This window comes from Salmo salar, unplaced genomic scaffold (genome assembly GCF_905237065.1).
Source record: "Salmo salar unplaced genomic scaffold, Ssal_v3.1, whole genome shotgun sequence".
Taxonomy (NCBI): Eukaryota; Metazoa; Chordata; class Actinopteri; order Salmoniformes; family Salmonidae; genus Salmo; species Salmo salar.
This window is the reverse complement of record NW_025550412.1, coordinates 647,109-657,500: the sequence shown is the minus strand read 5'-3', so window position 1 is coordinate 657,500 and position 10,392 is coordinate 647,109. Positions and strand designations below refer to the sequence as shown.

The 10,392-nt window shown below is 51.7% G+C and overlaps 1 protein-coding gene across 5 annotated transcripts in view; it reads right to left on the bottom strand.

The window, feature by feature from the left end:
• Positions 1-10,392, bottom strand: part of ccdc171 (coiled-coil domain containing 171) — a 107,198-nt gene that overhangs the window by 34,792 nt on the left and 62,014 nt on the right. For all 5 annotated transcript variants that reach the window (XM_045713762.1, XM_045713763.1, XM_045713764.1 and 2 more), the window contains one exon: positions 8,599-8,780. In XM_045713762.1, coding sequence (XP_045569718.1) covers positions 8,599-8,780 — 182 coding nt within the window. The remainder of the gene's footprint in view (positions 1-8,598; positions 8,781-10,392) is intronic.

Here is a 10,392-nt window from a genome sequence, read left to right as displayed (position 1 = left end):
CATACCTGTCTATATAAGGTCCCACACTTGACAGAGCATGTCAGAGCTAAAACCAAGCCATGAGGTTGAAGGAATTGTCCGTAGAGCTCAGAGACAGGATTGTGTCGAGGCACAGATCTGGGGAAGGGTACCAAAACATTTCTGCAACATTGAAGGTCCCCAAGAACACATTGGCCTCCATCATTCTTAATTGGAAGAAGTTTGGAACCAAGGCTCTTCCTAGAGCTGGCCGCCCGGCCAAACTGAGCAATCAGGGGAGAAGGGCCTTAGTCAGGGAGGTGACCAAGAACCTGATGGTCACTCTGACAGAGCTCCAGAGTTCCTCTGTGGAGATGGGAGAACCTTACAGACGGACAACCATCTCTGCAGCACTCCACCAATCAGGCCTTTATGGTAGAGTGGCCAGACGGAAGCCACTCCTCAGTAAAAGTCACATGACAGCCCGCTTGGAGTTTGCCAAAAGGCACCTAAACGACTCAGACCATGAGAAACAAGATTCTCTGGTCTGATGAAACCAAGATTGAACTCTTTGCCTGAATGCCAAGCGTCACGTCTGGAGGAATCCTGGCACCATCCCTACGGTGAAGCATGGTGGTGGCAGCATCATGTTGTGGGGATGTTTTTCAGCGGCAGGGACTGGGAGACTAGTCAGGATCGACGGAAAGATGAACAGAGCAAAGTACAGAGAGATCATTGATGAAAACCTGCTCCAGAGCGCTCAGGACCTCAAACTGGGGTGAAGGTTCACCTTCCAACTGGACAACGACCCTAAACACACAGCCAAGACAACAAGAGTGGCTTTGGGACAAGTCTCTGAATGTCCTTGAGTGGCCCAGCCAGAGCCCGGACTTGAACCTGATCGAACATCTCTGGAGAGACCCAGAAAATAGCTGTGCAGCGACGCTCCCCATCCAACCTGACAGAGCTTGAGAGGATCTGCAGAGACGAATGGGAGAAACTCCCCAAATACAGGTGTGCCAAGCTTGTATCGTCATACCCTAGAAGACTCGAGGCTGTAATCGCTGCCAAAGGTGCTTCAACAAAGTACTGAGTAAAGGGTCTGAATACTTATGTAAATGTAATATTTCAGTTTTTTTTTATTAATACATTTGCAAAAATGTCTTAAAACCTGTTTTTGCTTTGTCGTTATGGGGTATTGTTTGTAGATTGATGAGGGAAAAAAATACAATTTAATCCATTTTAGAATAAAGCTGTAAACGAAACAAAATGTGTAAATAATCGAGGGGTCTGAATACTTCCTGTATGCACCATGGCCGTCTCAGTCACCAGATCTCAACCCGATTGAACACTTACGGTAGATTCTGGAGCGGTGCCTGAGACAGGGTTTTCCACCACCGTCATCAACAACAACAACAAAACACCACATGATGGAATTTCTGGTAGAAGAAGAATGGTGTCTCATCCCTCCAATAGGGTCGCAGAAAGGATCTGTGCCAAGGTGCATGGAAGCTGTTCTGGTGGCTCGAACGCCCTGCTGAGGTACTTTATGTTGGGGTCTCCTTTATTCTGACAGTTACCTGTATACATTTACATTTAAGTCATTTAGCAGACGCTCTTATCCAGAGCGACTTACAAACTGGTGTATACGTTCATGTACTGCCACTGTATTCCCTGGATGCATACGGATGAAGTCAGTTAAGACTGAAGACTAACATTTGACCTCGGAGCTAATGCCAAGGGCTTTAGTTCAGAGGGCTAACTCAGTCCTGAGGCATGCAGAGGACCCAGGTTAGGGGGGTTAGGACCCAGGTTAGGGGGGTTAGGACCCAGGTTAGGGGGGTTAGGACCCAGGTTGGGGGTTAGGACCCAGGTTAGGGGGGTTAGGACCCAGGTTAGGGGGTTAATCAGCAGAGGACCCAGGTTAGGGGGTTAGGACCCAGGTTAGGGGTTAGGACCCAGGTTAGGGGTTAGGACCCAGGTTAGGGGTTAGGACCCAGGTTAGGGGGTTAGGACCCAGGTTAGGGGGTTAGGACCCAGGTTAGGGGTTAGGACCCAGGTTAGGGGGTTAGGACCCAAGTTAGGGGTTAGGATCCAGGTTAGGGGTTAGGACCCAGGTTAGGGGTTAGGACCCAGGTTAGGGGTTAGGATCCAGGTTAGGGGTTAGGACCCAGGTTAGGAGTTAGGACCCAGGTTAGGGGTTAGGATCCAGGTTAGGGGGTTAGGACCCAGGTTAGGGTTAGGATCCAGGTTAGGGGTTAGGACCCAGGTTAGGGGTTAGGACCCAGAGTTAGGGGTTAGGATCCAGGTTAGGGAGTTAGGACCCAGGTTAGGGGGTTAGGACCCAGGTTAGGGGGTTAGGATCCAGGTTAGGGGTTAGGACCCAGGTTAGGGGTTAGGACCCAGGTTAGGGGTTAGGACCCAGGTTAGGGGGGTTAGGACCCAGGTTAGGGGGTTAAACAGTAGGGGACCCAGGTTAGGGGGTTAGGACCCAGGTTAGGGGGTTAAACAGTAGGGGACCCAGGTTAGGGGGTTAGGACCCAGGTTAGGGGTTAAACAGTAGGGGACCCAGGTTAGGGGGTTAGGACCCAGGTTAGGGGGTTAGGACCCAGGTTAGGGGTTAGGACCCAGGTTAGGGGGGTTAGGACCCAGGTTAGGGGTTAGGACCCAGGTTAGGGGTTAAACAGCAGAGGACCCAGGTTAGGGGGTTAGGACCCAGGTTAGGGGGTTAGGACCCAGGTTAGGGGTTAGGACCCAGGTTAGGGGGTTAGGACCCAGGTTAGGGGGTTAGGACCCAGGTTAGGGGGGTTAGGACCCAGGTTAGGGGTTAGGACCCAGGTTAGGGGGTTAGGACCCAGGTTAGGGAGTTAGGACCCAGGTTAGGGGTTAGGACCCAGGTTAGGGGGTTAGGACCCAGGTTAGGGGGTTAGGACCCAGGTTAGGGGTTAGGACCCAGGTTAGGGGGGTTAAACAGTAGAGGACCCAGGTTAGGGGTTAGGACCCAGGTTAGGGGTTAGGACCCAGGTTAGGGGTTAGGACCCAGGTTAGGGGGGGTTAAACAGTAGAGGACCCAGGTTAGGGGGGTTAGGACCCAGGTTAGGGGGTTTAATCAGCAGAGGACCCAGGTTAGGGGGTTTAATCAGCAGGGGACCCAGGTTAGGGGGTTTAATCAGCAGAGGACCCAGGTTAGGGGTTAAACAGCAGAGGACCCAGGTTAGGGGTTTAATCAGCAGAGGACCCAGGTTAGGGGTTTAATCAGCAGGGGACCCAGGTTAGGGGTTTAATCAGCAGAGGACCCAGGTTAGGGGTTTAATCAGCAGGGGACCCAGGTTAGGGGTTAACCAGCAGGGGACCCAGGTTAGGGGTTTAATCAGCAGAGGACCCAGGTTAGGGGGTTTAATCAGCAGGGGACCCAGGTTGGTTAGGGGCGGTTGTTAAACAGCAGAGGACCCAGGTTAGGGGGTTAAACAGCAGGGGACCCAGGTTAGGGGTTAAACAGCAGAGGACCCAGGTTAGGGGTTAAACAGCAGAGGACCCAGGTTAGGGGTTAAACAGCAGAGGACCCAGGTTAGGGGGTTTAATCAGCAGGGGACCCAGGTTAGGGGTTTAAACAGTAGAGGACCCAGGTTAGGGGGTTAAACAGCAGGGGACCCAGGTTAGGGGTTTAATCAGCAGAGGACCCAGGTTAGGGGGGTTAAACAGCAGGGGACCCAGGTTAGGGGGTTTAAACAGTAGAGGACCCAGGTTAGGGGGTTTAAACAGCAGAGGACCCAGGTTAGGGGGTTTAAACAGTAGAGGACCCAGGTTAGGGGGTTTAAACAGCAGAGGACCCAGGTTAGGGGGTTTAAACAGTAGAGGACCCAGGTTAGGGGGTTAAACAGCAGAGGACCCAGGTTGGGGGTTTAAACAGTAGAGGACCCAGGTTAGGGGTTAAACAGCAGAGGACCCAGGTTGGGGGTTTAAACAGCAGAGGACCCAGGTTAGGGGGGTTTAAACAGCAGAGGACCCAGGTTAGGGGGTTTAACCTGTTGGGGACCCAGGTTAGGGGTTTAAACAGCAGAGGACCCAGGTTAGGGGGGTTAAACAGTAGGGGACCCAGGTTAGGGGGTTTAATCAGCAGGGGACCCAGGTTAGGGGGTTTAAACAGCAGGGGACCCAGGTTAGGGGTTTAAACAGCAGGGGACCCAGGTTAGGGGGGTTTAAACAGCAGAGGACCCAGGTTAGGGGGTTTAATCAGTTGGGGACCCAGGTTAGGGGGGTTTAAACAGCAGAGGACCCAGGTTGGGGGTTTAAACAGCAGAGGACCCAGGTTAGGGGTTTAACCTGTTGGGGACCCAGGTTAGGGGGTTTAAACAGCAGAGGACCCAGGTTAGGGGGTTAAACAGTAGGGGACCCAGGTTAGGGGTTTAATCAGCAGGGGACCCAGGTTAGGGGGTTTAAACAGCAGGGGACCCAGGTTAGGGGTTTAAACAGCAGGGGACCCAGGTTAGGGGGTTTAAACAGCAGAGGACCCAGGTTAGGGGTTTAATCAGTTGGGGACCCAGGTTAGGGGGTTTAACCTGTTGTGGACCCAGGTTAGGGGGTTAAACAGCAGGGGACCCAGGTTAGGGGTTTAAACAGCAGAGGACCCAGGTTAGGGGTTAAACAGCAGAGGACCCAGGTTAGGGGGTTTAATCAGTAGAGGACCCAGGTTAGGGGGTTAAACAGCAGGGGACCCAGGTTAGGGGGGTTTAAACAGTAGAGGACCCAGGTTAGGGGGGTTTAAACAGTAGAGGACCCAGGTTAGGGGTTAAACAGTAGAGGACCCAGGTTAGGGGGTTAAACAGCAGGGGACCCAGGTTAGGGGGTTAAACAGCAGGGGACCCAGGTTAGGGGGTTTAAACAGTAGAGGACCCAGGTTAGGGGTTAAACAGCAGGGGACCCAGGTTAGGGGTTTAAACAACAGAGGACCCAGGTTAGGGGGTTAAACAGCAGGGGACCCAGGTTAGGGGGTTTAACCTGTTGGGGACCCAGGTTAGGGGTTAAACAGCAGGGGACCCAGGTTAGGGGTTAGGACCCAGGTTAGGGGTTTAAACAGCAGGGGACCCAGGTTAGGGGGTTTAAACAGCAGGGGACCCAGGTTAGGGGGGTTAGGACCCAGGTTAGGGGGTTTAAACAGCAGGGGACCCAGGTTAGGGGGTTAAACAGCAGAGGACCCAGGTTAGGGGGTTTAACAGCAGAGGACCCAGGTTAGGGGGGTTTAACCTGTTGGGGACCCAGGTTAGGGGGTTAAAACAGCAGGGGACCCAGGTTAGGGGGGTTTAAACAGCAGGGGACCCAGGTTAGGGGGTTTAAACAGCAGGGGACCCAGGTTAGGGGTTTAGGACCCAGGTTAGGGGTTTAAACAGCAGGGGACCCAGGTTAGGGGGTTTAAACAGCAGGGGACCCAGGTTAGGGGTTTAGGACCCAGGTTAGGGGTTTAAACAGCAGGGGACCCAGGTTAGGGGTTAAACAGCAGAGGACCCAGGTTAGGGGGTTTAAACAGCAGGGGACCCAGGTTAGGGGGGTTAGGACCCAGGTTAGGGGGTTTAAACAGCAGGGGACCCAGGTTAGGGGGTTAAACAGCAGAGGACCCAGGTTAGGGGTTTAACAGCAGAGGACCCAGGTTAGGGGGTTTAACCTGTTGGGGACCCAGGTTAGGGGTTAAACAGCAGGGGACCCAGGTTAGGGGGGTTAGGACCCAGGTTAGGGGGTTTAAACAGCAGGGGACCCAGGTTAGGGGGTTTAAACAGCAGGGGACCCAGGTTAGGGGGTTTAAACAGCAGGGGACCCAGGTTAGGGGTTTAACAGCAGGGGACCCAGGTTAGGGGGTTTAAACAGCAGGGGACCCAGGTTAGGGTGTTTAAACAGCAGAGGACCCAGGTTAGGGGGTTTAATCAGTTGGGGACCCAGGTTAGGGGGGTTTAACCTGTTGTGGACCCAGGTTAGGGGGTTTAAACAGCAGAGGACCCAGGTTAGGGGGGTTTAAACAGTAGAGGACACAGGTTAGGGGGGTTTAAACAGTAGAGGACCCAGGTTAGGGGGTTAAACAGCAGGGGACCCAGGTTAGGGGGTTTAAACAGCAGAGGACCCAGGTTAGGGGGTTTAATCAGCAGAGGACCCAGGTTAGGGGGTTAAACAGCAGGGGACCCAGGTTAGGGGGTTTAAACAGTAGAGGACCCAGGTTAGGGGGTTTAAACAGCAGAGGACCCAGGTTAGGGGGTTAAACAGCAGAGGACCCAGGTTAGGGGGTTTAAACAGTAGAGGACCCAGGTTAGGGGGTTTAAACAGCAGAGGACCCAGGTTAGGGGTTTAAACAGTAGAGGACCCAGGTTAGGGGGGTTAAACAGCAGAGGACCCAGGTTGGGGGTTTAAACAGTAGAGGACCCAGGTTAGGGGGTTAAACAGCAGAGGACCCAGGTTGGGGGTTTAAACAGCAGAGGACCCAGGTTAGGGGGGTTTAAACAGCAGAGGACCCAGGTTAGGGGGTTTAACCTGTTGGGGACCCAGGTTAGGGGGTTTAAACAGCAGAGGACCCAGGTTAGGGGGGTTTAAACAGCAGGGGACCCAGGTTAGGGGGGTTTAAACAGCAGGGGACCCAGGTTAGGGGGTTTAAACAGCAGGGGACCCAGGTTAGGGGGTTTAAACAGCAGAGGACCCAGGTTAGGGGGTTTAATCAGTTGGGGACCCAGGTTAGGGGGTTTAACCTGTTGTGGACCCAGGTTAGGGGGTTAAACAGCAGGGGACCCAGGTTAGGGGGTTTAAACAGCAGAGGACCCAGGTTAGGGGGTTAAACAGCAGAGGACCCAGGTTATGGGGTTTAATCAGTAGAGGACCCAGGTTAGGGGGTTAAACAGCAGGGGACCCAGGTTAGGGGGTTTAAACAGTAGAGGACCCAGGTTAGGGGGTTTAAACAGCAGAGGACCCAGGTTAGGGGGGTTTAAACAGTAGAGGACCCAGGTTAGGGGGTTAAACAGTAGAGGACCCAGGTTAGGGGGGTTAAACAGCAGGGGACCCAGGTTAGGGGTTAAACAGCAGGGGACCCAGGTTAGGGGGTTTAAACAGTAGAGGACCCAGGTTAGGGGTTTAAACAGTAGGGGACCCAGTTTAGGGGTTAAACAGCAGGGGACCCAGGTTAGGGGGTTTAAACAACAGAGGACCCAGGTTAGGGGGTTTAAACAGCAGGGGACCCAGGTTAGGGGGTTTAACCTGTTGGGGACCCAGGTTAGGGGTTAAACAGCAGGGGACCCAGGTTAGGGGGTTTAAACAGCAGAGGACCCAGGTTAGGGGTTAAACAGCAGAGGACCCAGGTTAGGAGGTTTAACCTGTTGGGGACCCAGGTTAGGGGTTAAACAGTAGGGGACCCAGGTTAGGGGGGTAAACAGCAGGGGACCCAGGTTAGGGGGTTTAAACAGTAGAGGACCCAGGTTAGGGGGGTTTAAACAGTAGAGGACCCAGGTTAGGGGGTTTAAACAGTAGAGGACCCAGGTTAGGGGGTTAAACAGTAGAGGACCCAGGTTAGGGGTTAAACAGCAGAGGACCCAGGTTAGGGGGTTTAATCAGTAGAGGACCCAGGTTAGGGGGTTTAACCTGTTGGGGACCCAGGTTAGGGGGTTTAAACAGCAGGGGACCCAGGTTAGGGGGTTTAAACAGCAGAGGACCCAGGTTAGGGGGTTAAACAGCAGAGGACCCAGGTTAGGGGGTTTAACCTGTTGGGGACCCAGGTTAGGGGTTAAACAGCAGGGGACCCAGGTTAGGGGGTTAGGACCCAGGTTAGGGGGTTTAAACAGCAGGGGACCCAGGTTAGGGGGTTTAAACAGCAGGGGACCCAGGTTAGGGGGTTAGGACCCAGGTTAGGGGTTTAAACAGCAGGGGACCCAGGTTAGGGGTTAAACAGCAGAGGACCCAGGTTAGGGGTTTAACAGCAGAGGACCCAGGTTAGGGGGTTTAACCTGTTGGGGACCCAGGTTAGGGGGTTAAAACAGCAGGGGACCCAGGTTAGGAGGTTTAAACAGCAGGGGACCCAGGTTAGGGGGTTTAAACAGCAGGGGACCCAGGTTAGGGGGTTTAAACAGCAGGGGACCCAGGTTAGGGGGTTAAACAGCAGGGGACCCAGGTTAGGGGTTTAAACAGCAGGGGACCCAGGTTAGGGGTTTAGGACCCAGGTTAGGGGGTTTAAACAGCAGGGGACCCAGGTTAGGGGTTAAACAGCAGAGGACCCAGGTTAGGGGGGGTTAAACAGCAGAGGACCCAGGTTAGGGGGTTTAAACAGTAGAGGACCCAGGTTAGGGGGGTTTAAACAGTAGAGGACCCAGGTTAGGGGGTTAAACAGCAGAGGACCCAGGTTAGGGGGTTTAAACAGTGTTACAGTTGGGAGACGGGGGGGAACATTCAAAATGTCCTCCTAAAAACGGCTTAAAACACAAAAATAACTCTGTTCAAAATAATTCCTGTAGTGCCCATTCTGGTGGACTGTTGATCCAGTCCTGGACTTCAATCTAGAATGTCACTCTTGTTCCCGTGGCAACCTCGAACTCAGGTAGTCAACAGAGTAAGTCAAAATAATAATAATATATATATATATATTCTCTATGAAATACATTGTTATAGACCACTACTAACCTTACTGCTCAACTGTTTGGCCGTGAGTCGGTGTAGGCCCTGTCCCAGCCTACTAACCAGAGTACCCTTGTTCACACCATAGGGTGTGAGATTGGACCCTTGGTCTGAGGGGGTGAGGAGGTGGTCCAGGAGGTGGGACAGACTGTTACGAGCGGCAGACAATACTACCCGAGAGGAAGAAACTGGAGGAGAAAGAGACACAGACAATACAGTATCGGAAACAAAATGTGGAATAAGTCAAAGGGGTCTGAATACTTTCCGAATGCACTGTGTGTATTTATATATACAGTACCAGTCAAAAGTTTGGACACACCTACTCATTCAAGGGTTTTTCTTTATTTTTACTATTTTCTACATTGTAGAATAATAGTGAAGACATCAAAACTATGAAATAACATATCATGTAGTAACCAAAAAAAAAAAAGTTAAAACAAATCTAAATATATTTGAGATTCTTCAAAGTAGCCACCCTTTGCCTTGATGACAGCTTTGCACACTCTTGACATTCTCTCAACCAGCTTCACCTGGAATGCTTTTCCAACAGTCTTGAAGGAGTTCCCACATATGCTGAGGACTTGTTGGCTGCTTTTCCTTCACTCTGCGGTCCAACTCATCCCAAACCATCTCAATTGGGTTGAGGTCAGGTGATTGTGGAAGCCAGATCATCTGATGCAACACTCCATCACTTCTCCTTCTTGGTCAAATAGCCCTTACACAGCCTGGAGGTGTGTTATGGGTCATTGTCCTTAGAGGACCTCGTCTTGGTCGCACAGACAAAATGTTGCTTCTCGAAAGCAAATTTCCTGCAATTCTACCCATTTTGCCATGGCTTATGCCGTGTTATTGTACCATCTGACTAACTCAGACACTGTAACAAAATCAATGGTGGGCCCATGACATTGACATGACCCCATGACATTTAGGGAACTGCATGCTTACTTCTAAATACGTCACATCTGGTTTTAGTCATTTAAGTTTTCACTGAAAACTCAGAAGACAGTAACCACGGAGCAGGTAGATAACACCTGGGATATAGAAGACGGTAACCACGGAGCAGGTAGATAACACCTGGGATATAGAAGACGGTAACCACGCAGCAGGTAGATAACACCTGGGATATAGAAGACGGTAACCACGCAGCAGGTAGATAACACCTGGGATATAGAAGACGGTAACCACGGAGCAGGTAGATAACACCTGGGATATAGAAGACAGTAACCACGCAGCAGGTAGATAACACCTGGGATATAGAAGACAGTAACCACGCAGCAGGTAGATAACACCTGGGATATAGAAGACAGTAACCACGGAGCAGGTAGATAACACCTGGGATATAGAAGACGGTAACCACGGAGCAGGTAGATAACACCTGGGATATAGAAGACAGTAACCACGGAGCAGGTAGATAACACCTTGCATATAGAAGACAGTAACCACGGAGCAGGTAGATAACACCTGGGATATAGAAGACAGTAACCACGGAGCAGGTAGATAACACCTGGGATATAGAAGACGGTAACCACGGAGCAGGTAGATAACACCTGGGATATAGAAGACGGTAACCACGGAGCAGGTAGATAACACCTGGGATATAGAAGACGGTAACCACGGAGCAGGTAGATAACACCTGGGATATAGAAGACAGTAACCATGGAGCAGGTAGATAACACCTGGGATATAGAAGACAGTAACCACGGAGCAGGTAGATAACACCTGGGATATAGAAGACGGTAACCACACGGTAACCACGGAGCAGGTAGATAACACCTGGGATATAGAAGACGGTAACCACAC